At 45.9% G+C, this 19,784-nt stretch overlaps 1 protein-coding gene across 9 annotated transcripts in view; it reads left to right on the forward strand.

Moving 5' to 3' along the window:
- The first annotated feature begins 11,790 nt into the window (after positions 1-11,790).
- The window catches only part of MGST2 (microsomal glutathione S-transferase 2), a 58,896-nt gene continuing 50,902 nt past the window's right edge, over positions 11,791-19,784 (forward strand). For all 9 annotated transcript variants that reach the window (XR_006698016.3, XR_006698018.3, XR_006698019.3 and 6 more), the window contains exon 1: positions 11,791-12,053. Coding sequence is in view for 2 of the 9 variants with exons in the window: in XM_015450496.3 (XP_015305982.1) it covers positions 11,996-12,053 (58 nt within the window). In the remaining 7 variants the exon portion in view is untranslated. The remainder of the gene's footprint in view (positions 12,054-19,784) is intronic.

Consider the following 19,784-nt stretch of genomic DNA (forward strand, 5'->3'; position numbering starts at 1 on the left):
TGTCTACAGGCATCACCCAATGTCCCCTGAGGGACAAAATCATCCCAGGTTGAGAACAGCTAGTATGAAGTAAGCATACTTAACATGGCCCAATGTGGGCCAACCCTGGCACAGCAGACACTACTCTCTTCCAGGTCTCTAAGCAACAATCACACTGGACTTCATTCAGGATTCTTTGACCATGCCATAGCCTTTCCCTCTGCAAGCCTTTTACTGTTCTTTCTCAGCCTGGAATATTCCCTTTCTCCTTCCAGTCCATCCTCTGACACACACACACCTGTGCTCCATTCATCTAGCTAACACTTCAGGATCAGTCCTCAGCCAAAATGTCGCTTTTGTGAAGGCTCCTCTTGCCTCCCAGATGTACTCTTACATGGCAGCTGGGACCTCTCACAGCACTCCCCACATTGATCACGAATTAATTCGCTTTGGTTATGGTGTGTTAATGTGCATCCTCCTCACTCTGCTGTAAATACTGTAAGAGCAGGGCTGGCTGTCTCGCTCATCCCTGCGTCTCAACAGTTAGTATGGAGCTTGGCATGTGGTGGGTACTCAATGCATTTGATGAATGAATTAATAAATGAATGGGCAAATACTACTTACGCACATTCTTTTTTTTTTCCTCGAGACGAATTCTTGCTCCGTCTCCCAGGCTGGAGTGCAGTGGGGCAATCTCGGCTCACTGCAACCTCCACCTCCCAGATTCAAGTGATTCTCCTGCCTCAGCCTCCCGAGTAGCTGGGACTACAGGCACGTGCCATCATACCCCGCTAATATTTTGTATTTTTAGTAGAGATGGGGTTTCACCATGTTGGTCAGGCTGGTCTTGAACTCCTGACCTTAAGTGATCCACCCACCTCGGCATCCCAAAGTGCTGGGATTACAGGCATAAGCCACCGTGCCCGGCCTTATGTTCATTCCTATTTTCTGGTTTCTTCCTTCTTTCCTTTCTTTTTTTTATTTTGTTTTGAGATGGCAGCTCAGGCTGGAGTGCAGTGATGTAGTCATAGCTCACGGCAGCCTAGAACTCCTGGGCTCAAGTGATCCTCCTGCCTCAGCTTCCTGAGTTACTGGGATTACAGGCATGAGCCGCTGCACCTGGCCCCCTTTCCTTGCTTTAGATTTTTCTCTTTCAGTGCAAATCAGTACCCTCATTCCGGTATGAATAAAACCCAGTTCTCAGATGTTTTACCAACAAGTCTGCCTGATCTTGAGAAACTCTTCAGACACTGCCCAGCTCTCTGATCCACTCCTTTCCAAAGAATTTATGCAAAGGTTTTGTTTGTTTGTTTGTTTTTTAACCAAGCCACGTTAAGAGCTAGAGGTACATCAAGGGATCAAATCAAAGTCCAAGGTGTGGTATCCGATTCCTCAGAATATTGATTAAAAAACGGGCATCTCCTTGGCTAGGGATTTCCCCACCACCAGGTGGAAACCTTGTGTCTTTTCTTACCCCTCCTCTATCCCCTCGCAGTCTCCCACAGGGATGCCAAACGTAAAGTGTCCTTTTCTGACCTTTCTCCATGGAATGTACGTCTTTGGGGCAGCATCCGTGTTTGGCTTCTGTCTAGCTCTGAGCGGATCAGGACTAAGGGTTAAATTCTGGTATTTCACATTTGAGCACCTGTGGGTTTTGAGCAATTGACTGTGTTACAAGTTGCTTACTGGAAATGGTCAATGTGTTAAAATCTCTGAAAAACTGAATTTTTATAGGACGTCATTTAGACATGATTTTGACAGTTTGTGTTAACTGACTTGTTCTATTTTCGCTGATGTGCATCTGTAGGGACTTCTGGAAACCTGGAGGAGTAAGCTATCACAGGGACCTCAGAGTGTGGCTTGCCTGGAAGCTGAGCTGCCTCTGGTGGTGGTATCCCAGCAGGTCTGGCAGTCCTGGATTGGCTCCCCCTAGCGGTTTCACAAAATATGTCATTTTGATAGAACTGCTTAAACTGCAGCTCCTATCTCTGAATGTGTGCTGTTAGAATCCTTCTACTGCAAATTAGGGGTGAAATTAGATGACCACTACCTCCGGTGGTGGTATCCCAGCAGGTCTGGCAGTCCTGGATTGGCTCCCCCTAGCGGTTTCACAAAATATGTCATTTTGATAGAACTGCTTAAACTGCAGCTCCCAGCTCTGAATGTGTGCTGTTAGAATCCTTCTACTGCAAATTAGGGATGAAATTAGATGACCAGCCAGTGGGACCTCTGAGAAAAGAATGAGAAATAGGCTCATGCAGGAGGGGGCGTGGAAAGGCGGATAAGCTGTTTTGTCTGGAATTCCTGTCCCAGACAGGTTTGTCTGGGAATGGCCAGAGACTGAAATTCCAAGGCTATCATCCTGCCCAAGTCCCAGAAGCAAAGGTGAGTACCAGGCACACTCTAAGGGCAAGCAGGAGGGAAGAGCAAGAAGAAAGAAGAAGAAGGAAGAGGAGGAAGAGGAGGAGGAAGAGGAGGAAGGAGGGAGGGGGAGGAAGAGGGAGGAGAAGGAGGGGAGGGGAAGGGGAGGGGGAGAAAGAAAAGGAAGAAGAAGAAAAAGAAGAAAGAAGAAGGAGAAAAAGAAAGAAAGAAAGAACGAACGAACGAAAGAAAGAAAGAAAGAAAGAAAGAAAGAAAGAAAGAAAGAAAGAAAGAAAGAAGAAAGAAAGAAAGAGGCACCCAGTTTTCAAAGTTCCTTATCATCTTGCTAAGGTAGCTGAAGGATGCAGTCACAGGTCTGCATGCCTAACAGTGGCACACTAGGGCTTTCCTGTTTGGGGCCAGTAGGTTTCTCATTTTGTTGTGTTTCATTTCTTTTTGTGTAGGACATGACTTGGCCTCTGATTGAGTCACATCGGTGTTTTTGTGAGTCATGTTCTAACAGGCTTGTGCTGTGTTGAAATGACTGTTGTTTGGGGTGTCAGCCCAGATGCAGGTTTAGCACCACATTTCAAAGTGAAGAAGAGCTGCTTTTAACTGTTTGTTCTTAATCCATCAACCTTTCGTGTTTTCTCATCAAAAGAGGAATAGCGGCCGGGCGCGGTGGCTCAAGCCTGTAATCCCAGCACTTTGGGAGGCCAAGACGGGCGGATCACGAGGTCAGGAGATCGAGAGACGATCCCGGCTAACACGGTGAAACCCCGTCTCTACTAAAAAATACAAAAAACTAGCCGGGCGAGGTGGCGGGCGCCTGTAGTCCCAGCTACTCGGGAGGCTGAGGCAGGAGAATGGCGTAAACCCAGGAGGCAGAGCTTGCAGTGAGCTGAGATCCGGCCACTGCACTCCAGCCTGGATGACAGAGCAAGACTCCGTCTCAAAAAAAAAAAAAAAAAAAAAAAAAAAAGAGGAATAGCTTGTCCTTTTTCTTTTGCCGTAACAAGCCCCGGAGAGACAGCAAGTGAAGCCACAGTACCCCTTTTTTTCCTTAAGTAGCCCCATCACATGCTATGCTGTAGGTTTCAAGAGAGTAAACTCCCCTCTGGTGCATGGAAACTTCAGTAACTTCTCTGAGGCAGTAGTTGGTCGTCCTGGAGATTTTTCAGTTAAATCAGTGTTTATTTCAAAAACGCCCTTGGTGATTCTAATGTGAGAATCACCGGTCTCCATGCACATCGAAGCCAGTGGGCAGGGAAGTACTGGGCCCAATCAGCTGAGACTGGGCTCCAGCCACACTTCTCTGCTGGTGCCTTGGAGCCTGTTGTCCCATCTCAGATTCAGATTTCCCTCCCATGTCTATCTGTCCTTCCCTCTTCTACCCAGGCATCCTGTAAACTCCTCCAGTGGAAACCAGCATTTCTCCTGGGTTGCACCCCTGAGGCCTACAGGTCCCGTCTCTCCCAGCCTCACCTCTTCCCTTCTGCTACTGCAGAACCTTCCACACCCCTTTCTCCTCTATCCTGGCACCACTGATGCTCACTATGGGCACCTACCAGCTTATTCACCCCCTCAACAGCCCTGCCCCATCTTCCCTCTTTGGGATGCAGTGAAATGGAGTGATTAGTCAAGCTCCTGAAGCTTTATAGATCTCAGTTTCAGTTTCCTTATCTATATAATGGGAATAATTTACAGCCTCCTAGGAGTTTTGTGCAAGTTACATGAGACCACGTGTGCTTTGCTGGTGTGTCATAATGGATCCTGGATGAGCTCAGACATCTGTGTGTTTCTATCGCCTCCGGTGTGGTAGTAGTGGTATGGGCTATGCTGAGAAACATTGGTTAAGACAGTGGTTCTCCAGCTGGCTGTGCATTAGGATTATCTGGGAAGCTTTAAAAAGTTCAGGTGCCCAGGCTGAACCTGAGCTAATTAAATCTGAAGTTCTGTATTTTTTAGTGACCTCTCCCCACATGATTCCAACGTGCAGCCAAAGTTAAGAGTAAAGGCTCTGGGGCAGCAGGCCTGGGTTGTACTGACTCCGGGCCAGTCACTAACCTCTCAGCCTCAGTTTCTCCATCTGAAGAATGGGAATAATATATGCACTTTGCGGTTTGACTATGCAGATTAGTTGAGATAATTCTGTTCAGTGGTTGGCACAGGGCCTAGCACACTGCCCTCTGTTGACTGGATTTGGGAGCTGGTGGGGTGGGCATGAGCAGCCCTCATTAGAGTGAGGCCTTCTCAGCAGCCCTGGGCTCATCCGGAGCACCTCAGTCCTCTGGGCTCTAGGCTGTTCCGTCTCTTGCTGCTCTGTCCGAGCAAGTTCAACAGTCAAGCTCTGAGCATGGCCTATGGGAGCCAGGGCATGTTCATGCCAGTGACCCTGTTTTAAAGCATCTAATACAAAATGTTATTCAGTTTAAAAAAATTGTAATGATTCCATGAAAAAGGTAAACCAATAGTATTAGTTCTTTTTATTATTATTATTATTTTTGAGATGGAGTCTCACTCTGTCACCCAGGCTGGAATGCAGTAGCACAATCTTGGCTCACTGCAACCTCTGCCTCCCTGGTTCAAGCTATTCTCCTGCCTCAGCCTCCTGAGTAGCTGGGATGTCAGGCACATGTCACCACGCCCGGCTAATTTTTGTATTTTTAGTAGAGGTGGGGTTTCATCATGTAGGTCAGGCTGGTCTCGAACTCCTGACTTCGTGATCTGCCCGCCTCGGCCTCCCAAAGTGCTGGGATTACAGGCGTGAGCCACTGCGCTGGGCGTTCTTTTTGTTGTTGTTGCTTAATTGCCAATATGCAGTATGTTACCTAATTTATGGGTTCAAATTTGGTTTAAAATACAAAAGCAGGCCGAGCGCAGTGGCTCATGCCTGTAATCCTAGCACTTTGGGAGGCAAGGGGGGCGAATCACAAGGTCAGGAGATCGAGACCATCCATGGCTAACACGGTGAAATCCCCTCTCTACTAAAAATACAAAAAAATTAGCCGGGTGTGGTGGTGGGCACTTGTAGTCCCAGCTACTCCGGAGGCTAAGGCAGGAGAACGGCGTGAACCCGGGAGGCGGAGCTTGCAGTGAGCCGAGATCGCACCACTGCACTCCAGCCTGGGTGACAGAACAAGACTCCCGTCTCAAAAAAATAAATAAATAAATAATAAAAAGTTTTGTTTCATGTGTGGTAACCTGGAAATATGGTAACCATTTATAATATTATTATTGTTTTTGGAGACGGAGTCTGGCTCTGTCGTCCAGGCTGCAGTGCAGTGTCACAATCTCAGCTCACTGCATCCTCTGCCTCCTGGGTTCAAGCGATTCTCCTGCCTCAGCCTCCTTAGTAGAGTAGTTGGGTCTACAGGCACGCAACACCATACCTGGTTAATTTTTGTATTTTTAGTAGAGACAGGGTTTCACCATGTTGGCCAGGCTGGTCCTAAACTCCTGACCTCAAGTGATCCGCCCACCTCGGCCTCCCAAAGTGCTGGGATTACAGGCATGAGCCACTGCTCCTGGCCATAGTATTATTTTTGTGAAAATATGTTTTCTGAGGTCTGAATATTCAGCTTACAAATCCCCTTTTGGAACATGAGTTTTTGTAGAGTATGTGAGTGTATGAGTGTGTGTTTTGAATGTGTGATGGGAGTACATGAATGTGAATGTGTGAGTTCACGAGTGTGTGTGTGTGTGTGTGTGTGTGGGTGTTTATGAGTGTGGGTGTGCGTGCATAGGAATGTGTGTGAATCTGGATGTGTGTGTGTGCGAGTGTGACTGTGTATGTGGGGAGGGCTGCATGAGCTGAGAGCTGTCAAGAATGGGGACTTCTATTTCTCCTCACCAATCTCTAGATCCTACTTTATTTTATCCTCTCCTAAGCCTTATGCAAACTTAAGACAACTCAGGTTGAGACCCTCTATTACTGTCAAAAGCCATTTTGAAGCAATTCAAATGCTCTGTTTCTATTCTTCTGGGAAATCTGTGCTGTCTCAGAAATTCTAATGGCATTCTAAGATCATCTGTTGCTTTGTAATATGGCCTTTTCAACAAATAGGCCTAGTCTCTTCTGCTTCCACCCAGGGTTGGAGGGCATCGGGATGGCAGAGAGAATGGGCAGGGTGGTGACACCTGTGGACAGCCGGCATCATGCCGGGTTCTGTGCTATTTGCTTCCCTCACATGACTTCATTTATTCATCAGAGGAACCCTGCAAGGTCAGTATTATTATTTCCCTTTGAAAACACATGTCCAGGAAGTTTAGCAACTTGTCCACCACGACACAGAGATAGGAGCTTAGATCACTAGCTCAAACCTTGTACTCTTTTTTTTCTACACTACATTGGTAACTGATCTTTATTTTCCTTGCCTTTCTTCTCTTTTTCTGTCTTTATCTTTGAGCCTTGATATGTCATTACTGGTGTTGGGTAGTGGGCAGTTTCTGCTGGAAGGTGGCTGGCATTCAATTGTAACCTTTTGCCCTGTCTGGTCCAGGGCAAAGTCTCCTCAATGGGAATAAAATGCCTTTGCCTTCTTTAGCTCAGTTCTTCACACTCAGGGCTACAGAGCAAAATGCTGCAGTTTCTGAAATGGGAGAACATATTCTGCAGGATGACTAAAATTTCCTAAATTTTTGCAACATGTAGCAAAATGGAGCATAATTTCAAATTGTGTTTATCTGAACTTTGCTTAAAAACTTACTGTGTTAAAGCCGCTATTAAATCCAGCTACTCAGGAGACTGAGGTGGGAGGGTGGCTTGAGCCCTGGAGGTTGAGGCTGCGGTGAGCCATGATCACGTCACTGCATTCCACCCAGGGTGACAGAGTAAGACCCCGTCTCCAAACAAAACAAAACCCAGAAAAACTGCTGCGTAGTTACAGGATTCTTCAATTAGTCAGTACTTCTAGCAAGATAATGTAATGAACTCTGGGTACATGGAGAGTTATGTGGTCATTGATAATCGTGATCACTCTGATAGTTCCTGGGAAAGAGGTATATTTTCTGTCTCTTTCTGCTACCTGGCCTGATGGGAGTGAGGACAGCACTGCTGTAGAGATCAGCAGAAACCTGTATGATGTGCTGTCTTTTTTGGAAGGGTAACAAGTGAACAGAGAGGGTGAGACCAGGGAATAATTTGGGGGGGTTGCAATTGGTTTGAGGAAAAACCATTTTTTTTTTGTTGTTGTTGTTTTGAGATGGAGTCTTGCTCTGTCATCCAGGCTGGAGTATAACAGCACATTCTCGGCTCACTGCAACCTCCACCTCTTGGGTTCAAGTGATTCTCATGTCTCAGCCTCCTGAGTAGCTGGGATTACAGATGTGCACCACTATGTCTGGCTAATTTTTGTATTTTTAGTAAAGATGGGGTTTCACCATGTTGGCTAGGCTGGTCTGGAACTCCTGACCTCAGGTGATCTGCCCTTGGCCTCCCAAAGTGCTGGCATTACAGGTGTAAGCCACCATGCCCGGCTGAGCAAAAACATTTCTATAGTTTAATATATCATTTCTTTTAATCTGTTACCAAAATTATACTGAAAGAGTTACTTTTAGAGTTTACATTTCATGAAAGCAGTTCTTTCACATGGTTCAGGTTTGTTTTTTGCGATCACATCTTGGCCTCTCTGTTTCACCTTACCTAGAGTATAATTTTGGTAACAGTGATTCAGTAATAACTGAAGTCCTCAGAAACTCTTTCAGGTTTCTTTTGAGTTTACATAGATAATAAAAATATTTTAAAAACATTTTACTATCATTGCTGTCTTATTCCATTTTGTTGCTATAACAGAATACCACACACTGGGTAACTTATAAATAAAAGAAATTTATTTCTCACAGTTCTGGAGGTTAGGAGACTCAATGTCAAGGTGCTGGCATCTGGTGAGGACCTTTGTGCTATGTCATCCCAAAGGGTAAGAGAGGGAGGGGGCTAGAAAAGGCCAAGCTCACATTTATAACAATCCACTCCTATGATAACAACATTAATCTATTCATGGGAGCAGAGATGTCATGGCCTAATCACCTCTTATTGCCCTACCTCTTAATAACTACCATAATAATGGAAGTTAAATTTCAACATGAGTTTTGGAGGGGACAAACATTCAGACCGTAGCAATTACCAGTATGCTGTTTGTCCTTTTATTTTCCTTTTCATAGGAAAATGTAATAAATGGAACATACTAGAAGGATCTATGGGAACCACATACAGGGAAAATGCCATTCCTCTTCAACCAATCCAGGGAAAACATACAGAGAAACTCTAATTTTTGTGAGTTTTTGTTAATGCTATGGCAGTATTTCAGCTGTGGGCCACCTGGAAATTTTATCACTGCAGAAGGTGATATTTCATTATCCAATGCTCAATTCTTTTATACTTTCATAGAGGCAATAACTACATATACTGACAATGAAGATGTTTTTAAATAGACGCATGGGGTTTTGAAGCACTTGAGGTTTTATTGATTAATTGATTTTTAATTTTTTTACTTTGTGTCAAACTTCTCTTAGAATCTGGATTTGGGGGACTGACTTAAGATTGACTTGAAGAAGTCAGCAGGGAACCTCCGGATTTGTCCAGAAGCTGGGAAGTTGTTGTTTTTAAACCAGTTGACTAGTACAGGTGTACCCAAGAGTTTCTCAAAATAAGATTACCAACACCCAAAAGTTACAGTTATCAGCCAGGGCCACAATTCTCTGCTCAGCTCCTCCTGCTGCTGTTCCTCTCTTCCCGAGCAGTTCTCTGACTTTGAGAGCCTCTGCCTGCCCACAGGCCTAGTGTAGACCTCTCCTTCGAGATCTGTCATTGGGAGGTTATTATAGTAGATGGTGATACGGGTTCAGGGCAGCTAGTTTGCAGTTTAGAATCTCTGCCATATACTGAAGCCCGAAACTATTAAACTGAGCATACAAGACAATTTGGTGCTGCCCTTGCTTCTTGGCTCTGTCTTCTTATCTGATCTTAGTTGTCAATGATTTCAAGAGCAGACAGCCAAGGAAGTCTGAAGACCAACAAGAAACTTTGAGCAGACCTGGCTTGCAACTATTTATAAATTAATTTTGTTATTCCCTCTTTCCTATATATGTGTAGTTCCGTGAATTCTCCTTTGAATTGGTTATAACATCTTACTGGTTCCCTCATGAATGAGTTACATAAAAATTTTGATATGTTTTCATTTTATATTGTATGAAAGGCATGATTTTTACTTCTGAAAGTATCTTTTAACATTAGGTACACTATATGCTAAGTACTTGTCTAGATACTTTGTGTGTTTATTTTGCAAACACACAGAATACATTTTTTTATGCCAGGTGCTGTTTTAAGTGCTCTATAAGTAGTAACTAATTCAATCCTTAGAATAGGACTATATCATTTAAACTTCACTTCAGCTCTTACTAGCCCCATCTTATCAAATGGAGGCTCAGAGAGGCCCAAGGTTATGTCATTAAACTGTAGGGTCTGTGTGAGGCTGAGGCAACTGCCCTCCCCAGCAGGCACTGGGACTAAATGTTTGTGTCCCCTCTGAAATTGATATGTTGAGACCCTAACCCCCAGTGTGATGGTATCAGGCATTTGGCAGATAATTAGCTATAGGTGAGGTTATGAGCATAGGCCCCCATAATGGGATCTGTGCTTTTATAAGGAGTGACCAGGAAGCTTGCTCTTTCTCTCTCTCCAACATGAAGGTGTCCTTCTGCAAACCAGGAAGAGGGTCCTCACCAGGAACTTGATTGGCCAGCACTGTCATCTTGGACTTCCCAGCCTTCAGGACTGTGATGAATAAATTGCTATTATAAGCCACTGGTCTATGGTATCTTTGTTATAGCAGCTTAAGCCAAGATATACCCTCTAATAGTGCTGTAGAATGGGGTGAGGAAAGCCCCCAGTTTTGGTTTTTGGGATGCTGCATCTTTATTTTTATTATTTTTTTGAGGCAGAGTCTCACTTTGTCACCCAGGCTGGAGTGCAGTGGAATGATCTTAGCTCACTGCAGTCTCAGGCTCCTGGGCTCAAGCAATCCCCTTCCCTCAGTCCCCCAAGTAGCTGGGACTACAGGCACGTGCCACCACGCCCTGCTAATTTTTGTATTTTTTTTAGAGATGGGGTTTTGCCATGTTACCCAGGCTGGTCTCAAACTCCTGAGCTCAAGCCATCTGCCCATCTCAGCATCCCAAAGTGTTGGGATTACAGGTATGAGCCACCATTCCGGCCAGAATCTGCATCTCTAAAGAGCAAAACGATTGTGTTGACAGAGGGGAGGGGGCTGTGATAAATGGATTCTGCAGAAGAAGCCCCCAGCTGTGGAGGCCTGTGCTCTGCCTGGGTGGCATGTGTCTTTGTCTGACAATGGCGAGGCCCTGGGCAGGTGTGGTGGCCATATGTGCAGTTTCCTACTAGGGGTTCCACTTAAATATTGGTCCATTTCTTTCCTCAGGGGTCCTCTTCCTCCTCAGAACATCTATCCTGGTTTATTTAATTTTTATTTTTATTTTATTTTTTTGAGGTTCGCAGAACATCTATCCTGGTTTTATTTTTATTTTTAATTTTTTTGAGGAGGTCTTAGAACATCTATCCTGGTTTACTTATTTATTTATTTTTGAGGTGGAGTCTCACTCTGTTGCCCAGGCTAGAATGCAGTGGCCTGATCTCAGCTCACTACAACCCCCGCCTCCTGAGTTCAAGTGATTCTCCCGCCTCAGCCTCCTGCGTAGCTGGGACTACAGGTGCGTGCCACAATGCCCGGCTGATTTTTTGTATTTTTAGTAGAGAAGGGGTTTTACCGTGTTAGCCAGGACAGTCTTGATCTCCTGACCTCATGATTTGCTCTCCTTGACCTCCCAAAGTGCTGGGATTACAGGCATGAGCCACCGCAGCTGGCCGGTTTATTTTTTAAAAAATGGCTGGGCACAGTGACTTGCGGCTGTAGTCCTAGCTACTTGGGAGGCTGAGGCAGGAGGATCACTTGAGCCCAAAAGTTGGAGGCTGCAGTGAGCTATGATCGTGCCACTACACTTCAGCCTGGGTGACAGATCAAGACCCTGTCTAAAAAAAAAAACAGTAAGATTATCATCAGAGTCTCAAGGTGACAGTGAGAGGAAGCCTGGTGCAGGGGATAGGGCACAATTGCAATCTGCTAGACTGGGTTTAAATCCAAAATCGGCCATTCACAGCGTGAATAAATTAGAACTGGTTTAAATTAGCATTTAAAATTTCATCAGGATTAAGTAAGTACTTCCTTCTCACTCTTTCCACAGGAGGTGAGAAAGGGCTCAGCAAGGCCCGGGGAGGGAAGGGCGTGGGTATGAAAGGGATCCAGAGAGTCTGTGCATTGGCAGAGAAGATAGTGTAACTGTGGCGCTGCGGCTGGAGGGCTGGTCCCACAGTGAGCTGTAGCCCTGCCCGCCGGCCATGGGAGAGGCTTAAAACAAACGCCGGAAGCAACTCCCAGCCCCAGAAAGATCTGTGACCGGCAGCGCCAGACCCGCCTGCCTTCCTGACTTCTGTTCCAGGGCAAAGGTCATTTAGCCGCTTGAATCAGCCTTTTTCCCCCCCCTTCCCCAACTTTGTTTACCAGATAAGGAAGGTCAGCATTCAAAGTCAAGAAGCGCCTCTTATCTTCCCCTGCGTTCTACAAATAGTTCCGTGAGAAAGATGGCCGGGAACTCGATCCTGCTGGCTGCTGTCTCTATTCTCTCGGCCTGTCAGCAAAGTAAGAGGCATGGGAAGTTCGTGTGTGTGTGTGTGTGTGTGTGTATGTGTGTGTGTGTGTGCGCGCGCCTGTGTGAGAGACAGGGCTTGCGGGAGAGAGGATAGGGAGGGAGGGAGATAGGTCCGGTGTTTTGTTTCCTGCTTGCCCTTGCAGGTGGCTCTGGGTCCTCAGAGCACAGTCGCCTCAGGGTCACCCATGCTGCCTGCTCCCCTCCTTCCCAGGGGCAAGCAGAGACTGAGAACATTCCAGAGATTAGTTCTCCCAACTGGAACGCTGTGGGGCCTCAGAGCTCAGCCATTCTGCATCATCTGTGGTTACGACCCACAGTCCGTTCAAACGAGCATTAGTAGCCTGCTAACCTGCAGGAAGTGGTGTGAATATTAATTACAAGTGTTCCAAAGGAAACGTGCCTGCTTCTAAACCTGGTTGTGATTTCTTGAACGTTGTTTTAATTAATGTGTTTTCTTAAATAAACTGCCCATGGTGGTATGATTATCAGGCTGAAAAAAACTTCCTTCAGAAATACGAGCTTGAGATTAAGTAATTAGCTCTAAATTTTAAAACAGCTTCCCACTAGGATTATTCAATATCCCGACTGCCTGGTTAAATAGAGGGCTTTTACTCCGTGGGAGTCACATTTGCTCAATTCATATTATCTTACCTACAGTGTCAGCTGGGGAAAGGGGTCCCAGTGCAAGAGTGCAAGACTTCTTACCGAGCATGCATATTTCTTTATATTTCCAAGTGTGCCTGTACTTGGAAATAGGGCCAAGCTGTAGACGGCGCAGGCTACACAAACAGCCAGAAGCAGGAAGGCCTCACAGCTGAGGATCCAGTCCAGGCCTCCATGCACACTTAATGTCTTGCCTAGCCAGTCTGTTTTGAGATTGTATGAAGATCTTGAACCTTCAGACTCACGTTTTGTGGTTTGATTCACACAATCAGTCGTGGAGAAGAGCAGGATATTTGTTTCTAATTAAAGAAACACTTAGATCTGTTAAAAGGAAAATCCTAGACAAATTACATTTAACTGAGTTTAATTGAGCAAAGAACGAGTCACAGTTGGGCCTGGGGAACCGGAATAGGTTCAGAGAGACTCTGGGGCTGCCACGTGGTAGAAGAAGATTTATGGACAGAAAAAGGAAAGTGACTCCCAGAAAATGGAAGCGTACAGTTCACAATGTACGGAGGACCTTTAGGTTGAACTTAAAATATGTCAGAAGGCAACTTTAGGCTAAACCTAATTTACCAGGTGTAAGGCGACCCCTCCTGACTCACAGGTGCTACCAAACCTGCATGAGCCTTTATCCTAGGCCTGCAGAGGGCACAGGAGCAGGTCCACAGATGTCCCAAGTCTGACAGAGGTGCTCATCCTCCCTGTTTGCTGCTTGTGCAGGAGGCTGTGTGAACTGGGGCCAGAATGTCAGGGGGCTGGATGGAGGAGGGGGTAGAGGTGGGGAGAGAGGAGAGGAGACTGGGTGAATGATGATTAATGGTGGACAGGGAATGTTTAATAAGGCGTTAGGGCTGGGCACGGTGGCTCATGCCTGTAATCCCAGTACTTTGGGAGGCCAAGGCAGGTGGATCATGAGGTCAAGAGATCGAGACCATCCTGGTCAACATGGTGAAACCCCATCTCTACTGAAAATACAAAAATTAGCTGGGCGTGGTGGCACACTCCTACACTCCCAGCTACTAGGGAGGCTGAGGCAGGAGAACTGTTTGAACCTGGGAGACGGAGGTTGCAGTGGGCTGAGATCGTGCCACTGTAGTCCAGCCTGGTGACAGAGCGAGACTCCATCTCAAAGAAAAAAAAGATTGATAAAGAGTTGAACTCTGTAAAATATTTGAAAAGATGTATTCTGAGCCAAACATGAGGGATCAGTGGCCGGTGACACAGCCCCACGAGATTCTAAGAACATCTGCCCAAAGGGGTCTGGCTACAGATTGGTTTTATACGTTTTAGGGAGACATAAGACATCAATTCATGTAAGATGTACATTAGTTTGGTCCCAAAAGGCGGGACAACTGGAAGTGGGGCATGGGCTTCCAGGTCATAGGTGGATTTAAAGATTTTCTGATTGGCAATTGATTAAAAGAGTTTATCTACAGACTTCAAATCCATAGAAGGGAGTGCCTGCGTTAAGATAAGGGGTTGTGGAGGCCAAGGTTCTTACTATGCAGATGTAGCTTCCAGGTAGCAGCCTTTGGAGAGAATAGATTGTAAATGTTTCTTATGAGACTTAAAAAGGTGCCAGACTCTGTTAATTCTTTCCTGGATCAGAGAAAAGACCTGGAAAGGGAAAGGGGTTTTCTACAGAATGTAGACTTTTCCCACAAGAGACAACTTTGCAGGACCATTTCAGGACGTGACGAAAATATATTTTAGGGTAAAATACTTCAATTTCTTTCAAGGCCTGCTATCTGTCATGTGATACTATACTAGAGTCAGACTGGAATTTGGTGTCTTATTGCTACAAAAAGTCTTAAGTGTTAGTTTTTTAAAGGGAAGGTTAGGGTTAAGACACACACACACACACACACACACACACACACATGCACACACACAGGCTTTACAACAGCACAGGTATATTGCAGAAACCTGTGGAGGTTGGGGACCAGCTTAATGCCAGAGCCCACCGTTGCTTACAGGCGGGGTACGTATAGGTATGGGCGGGAGGGGTTTGGGCAGTATGGTCTGCTGCCCTGGAGGATATTGATAAGATGTTCCTATGGTCAGATGGTTTGGCCAGGGATGTTCCCTGGGCTCTTTGTCCAGCAGGATTTGACAGGGATATTTCTTCAGTTGGGACTTTGCTTGGCAGGGTATGATAAGGATGTGTCTTGTGGTCAGGTGCTGGCAGGATGTTTCTCAGGGCCTGAACTCTCATGGCAAGCTTCACTTTGACTAAGGTCTGTGAAATGGCAGGGGGCTTACAAAATGGTGCAGTTTGGACTAACATTAAGGTCTGTTTTAATGTTAATGCTGGACAGTTGTGCCTGAATTCCAACGGGAGGAGGATATAATGAGGCACGTCTGACACCTTTTTCCCATCATGGCCTGAACTCGTTTTTTTTTAGGTTAACTTTGGAGTGCCCTTGGCTGAGAGGAGGACTCCATTTAGATGGTTGGGTGGCTTAGAATTTTAGTTTTGGTTTACAAAGGAGACAGAGAGAGGAAGACACAACTGTTTAGCTGGCATCAGGGCCAGAATTTGCTCCTTTTGCAAGTCTGGTGTTCATGGAGTTGGGACACCATGTGCCATGGTTGAAGCAGCTTAGGTTTTGCAGACAGACAGCTGTATCTGTTAGTCTAGCCACTTCCCAGTTAGGTGTCTCTGTTCAGGATACACTGCCCTTCAATGTCACCATCAAAGAGGGTTTAATCGGACCTTGGGGAGGAAATCCCACCACAGTGCCTGGCCCCATGTAGGCGCTTAGCACTGGCAGTTCCCATCCTAAGTTCCTTCTTCAAAGAGAGAAGTTTCTGCTGCATGGAGAGGTAGCGACAGGGTGAAGGAACCCAGCTGTGGCTGGGTGGGCATCACAGGGGGTAAGGGGCAGAGAGAAAGCTTCCCCTTCACCCTCACAAGGTTCACTGAAAATCAGCTGACAAAAGGCAGATTAATAGGAGAAAGGGTATGACAATTTATTTAAATATGCACAGCATGAGAGAATGATTGCCCGATAATCCAAAGGGGTACAGCAGCTTATATACTGTTCTTCACAGGGGAGGGAGGAAATGTAGAATGCAGACAATTCTTTCGCGTGGTAGTAAACGATTATTAGGGAGAATGAATGGACTGGGAGACAAAGTAACTTGCCAATGATTCTCTTTGGAATTTGATGGGCCAGAGGGGCAGGCTTAATCTGGTGGGAAAGTTCGTCCAGGTGTGTGCATTCCTCGGTCTTCTTTTCCACATGAGATAATGAGGTCTGAGGGAGGAGAGGGCAGGCAATTGTGTTTGTCTTAGGGGGTCTGGTTTCTAGGTAGATAAGGGAGCTTCAGAGGACTGCCCAGCCTTATCCTGGGCCTTGGTAGAGACCACGGGTTGAGACAGGAAGCAGTGGAGAGGTCACAAAGACCTTGAGGCCGCTTCTTTAGTTCAGTCATATTTTGAGGTGCAATATTCTGATTTCCTTCGGGGGTGTTAACAGAAATACCAAACTCTGCGAAGTCTTTTAAAGAGGTTTATTCTGAGCCAATATGAGTGACCATGGCTTGGAGAAAACACAAACCCAAGAAACCTTCAGTGGGTGGTCCCAAGGCAATGGGGTTACAGTTTGGTTTTATACATTTTAAGGAGGCAGGAATTATAGGCAAAGACATAAATCAATACATGGAAGGTATCTACTGGTTCAGCCCCAAAGGGTGGGATATCTTAAAGCAGGGGGCTTACAGGTTATAAGTGGACTCAGATTCTCGAATTTGCAATTGGTTAAAGGAGTAAAGCTTTGTTTAAAGACTGGAATTCAGCACAAAGAAATGCTTACATTAAGGTGGTGGCTGGTATGGTGGTTCATGCCTTTAATCAAGCACTTTGGGTGACCAACGTGGGCAGATTGAGCCCAGGAGTTCAAGACCAGCCTGGGCAACATGATGAAATGCTGTCTCTATTAAAAATACAAAAAATTAGCCAAGCGTGGTAGCGCTCACCTGTAATCCCAGCCACTTGGGAGGCTGAGGTGTGAGAATTGCTCTAACCCATGGGTTGCAGTGAGCTGAGATCGTGCCACTGCACTCCAGACTGCGTGACAGTGAGACCCTATCTCAAAAAAAAAAAATAAAAAAAAATAAAGAGATCTGTCATGTGATGCTATGCCAGAGTCAGTTGAAAAGTAAGCCACACACTGGGTTAATTTAAAAGAACTGGCCTAATGAGATTTGATGGCTTGTAGGGCGTAAGTTAACCATTGCCTTGCAAGGCCTTAGGTCTTGTCTACAAGTTGGTGTCTTCTTACTGCAGCTGGCTTTGTTAGTCTTATGATCTCCATTTTAACCTTAATCCTGGGCAGTTGTGCCTAAACTCCAAAAGGGCGGGGGCACAACCAGGTGTGTCCTACCTCCCTTCCCCTCACGGAATTCAGTTTTTCAGGTCTCTCTGGGGTTCCCTTGGCCAAGAGGGAGTCTGTTCAGTTGTTTGGGGGCTCAGGATTTTATTTTTGGTTTCTCCCCAGCACATGTGTATCTCTGGAGAAAGCTAGGGAAAGAGGAAAGACAGGCAAAGCAAAAGAAGATTATTTTCAAGAGGTTTTAATGAACTCAGAAGGGAAATAAAGTTGAAACTACAGAAAAGAAGGTGAAATAGCACCCCACTCTCATCATATAGTCATCATATACATGTATATATGTTTTTAAGACAGAGTCTTGCTCTGTCGCCCAGGCTGGAGTGCAGTGGTGTGATCTCGGCTCACTGCAGCCTCCGCCTCCCAAGGTCAAGCAATTCTCCTCAGCCTCCCAAGTAGCTGGGACTACAGGCACGCCACCATGCCTGGCTAATTTTTGTTTTTGTTTTTGTTTTGTTTGTTTTTTTGAGACGGAGACTCACTCTGTGGCCCAGACTAGAGTGTAGTGGTACAATCTCGGCTCACTGCAACCTCTGCCTCCCAGTTTCAAGTGATTCTTCCAGCTCAGCCTCCTGAGTAGCTGGAACTACAGGCACACACCACTGCACCTGGCTAATTTTTGTATTTTTAGTGGAGACGGAGTTTCACCATGTTGGCCAGGCTGGTCTTGATCGCCTGACCTAAAGTGATCCACCCACTTCAGCCTCCCAAAGTGCTGGGATTACAGGCACGAACTACCGCACCCGGCCCCACTGTCATCATATTATTCCAAAAATAGCCATAGTCTCTCTCAGGCCCCTGACCTGAGAGAACAGAAGGGCTTCTCTCTCTTTGGGCTGGAGGTGAGCCCAGCTGAATCCTCTTTCTTGGGGCTGGGCTGGGAGTAGGTGGGATATCTCAGTACCTCTTCCATTTACTGAAGCTCATTCCTCACACTTGCTAGTGTCACAAACAGATGCCCACTGGGTGCAATTAGCATAGGAAAATATAGCATTTTTAAAGTTTGCTTACTACCAGCCTCATTTTGAAGCTCTAGTCTCTTGTGCATTACTAATTCATAAGTCTAGGAGCACATATCTTTCATTATTTCCATTTTATAGGTGGAAACAGGAAGACGCACCAAGTATTTTCTGCAAGGCTGTGAAGCATGTTAGAAGCAATGGTAATAGCAGGTGCAGGGTGGCCAAGTCCTCATTTCCCCCTCAAAGAACAAATCCCTTTAGCTGAGTCCATGAGTCATTGGCCTTTCCAGACTGATGCTGCCCTGGAGGGATGGAGCCCAGGGTTGGAGACAGTCAGGGCCCATCTGTACATTCCTTCTCCTCACTCTGCTCTCTCAGGCTGCAGTATGAATGAGAAAAACTCCAATCCCAAGCATTTACACACATTTTTTTTTTTGACTCGGAGTGCAGTGGTGCGATCTCAGCTCACTTCAACCTCCGCCTCCTAGGTTTCAGCAAATCTCCTGCTTCAGCCTCCCGAGTAGCGGGGACTGCAGGTGTGCACCACCAAACCCAGCTAATTTTTGTATTTTTAGTAGAGATGGTGTTTCACCATGTTGGCCGGGCTTGTCTCAAACTCCTGACCTCAAGTGATCCGCTCGCCTCAGCCTCCCAAAGTGTTGGGATTACAGGTGTCAGCTACTGGGCCGGCCAGCATTTACACACTTTAGATATTCAGTGGCAATGTTTAAATCCTAAACAACAGCTTTTTGTAGCAAAAGGGAATTAGTGGAAGGGAAGAGCCTGCTTTGAGAGCCCTTTCTCCACCAGGATCAATATTGACTTCTTATGAGAGGGGAGGTCATATAGGAAACACATTGCCTCGAATACTCTAACACAGGGAGAGACCCAAACTACGCACTTGGTGTGGAATTTTAAAAGGAAGCCATTTTTAAAACATTAGCACATGGGAAACAGATATTGAGGTACTAAAACAAGTCAGACAAGGGGATAGTGGGGGAGACAACTGGTAAGGACCTAAAACTGAAAGAAATAATGTGAAGGGAAGTAATAGGTGCTGTAACCCAACTGAACGTGGGCCCATTCACCCAGCACACAGAAACAAACACAAGCACCAGGATTTGCAGTGACAGAAAGGGAGGCATTGATTGCAGGGTGCCAAGCAAGGAGAACTGGGCAGCTAACGCTTAAGACCCTAACTCCCCAATTGCTTTCCGGCAAGGGTTTTACAATTTTATTTATTTTATTATTATTTGAAACAGGGTCTTGCTCTGTCACCCAGTCTGGAGTACAGCGATCCTGGCTCACCGCAGCCTTGTCCTCCCAGGCTCAAGCGATCCTGCTGACTCAGCCTCCTGAGTAGCTGGGACTACAGGCGTGTACCATCACCACACCTGTATTTTTGTATTTTTATTGTATAGACATGGGGTCTCACTATGTTATCCAGGCTGGTCTCAAACTCCTGGGCTTAAGCAGTCCTCCTGCCTCAGCATCCCAGAATGCTGGGATTACAGGTGTGAGCCACCACACCTAAATGGGTTTTTAAAATTTGTTTTATAGAGATAGGGTCACACTGTGTTGCCCAGGTTGGTCTTGAACTCCTAGTCTCAAGGGATCCTCCTACCTCGGCCTCTTAACATTCTGGCTTACAGGAGTAAGCCACCAGATTTGGCCCAAGCAAGGGTTTTTAAAGGCAGGGGTA

Source organism: Macaca fascicularis, chromosome 5, assembly GCF_037993035.2.
Source record: "Macaca fascicularis isolate 582-1 chromosome 5, T2T-MFA8v1.1".
NCBI classification, from domain to species: domain Eukaryota; kingdom Metazoa; phylum Chordata; class Mammalia; order Primates; family Cercopithecidae; genus Macaca; species Macaca fascicularis.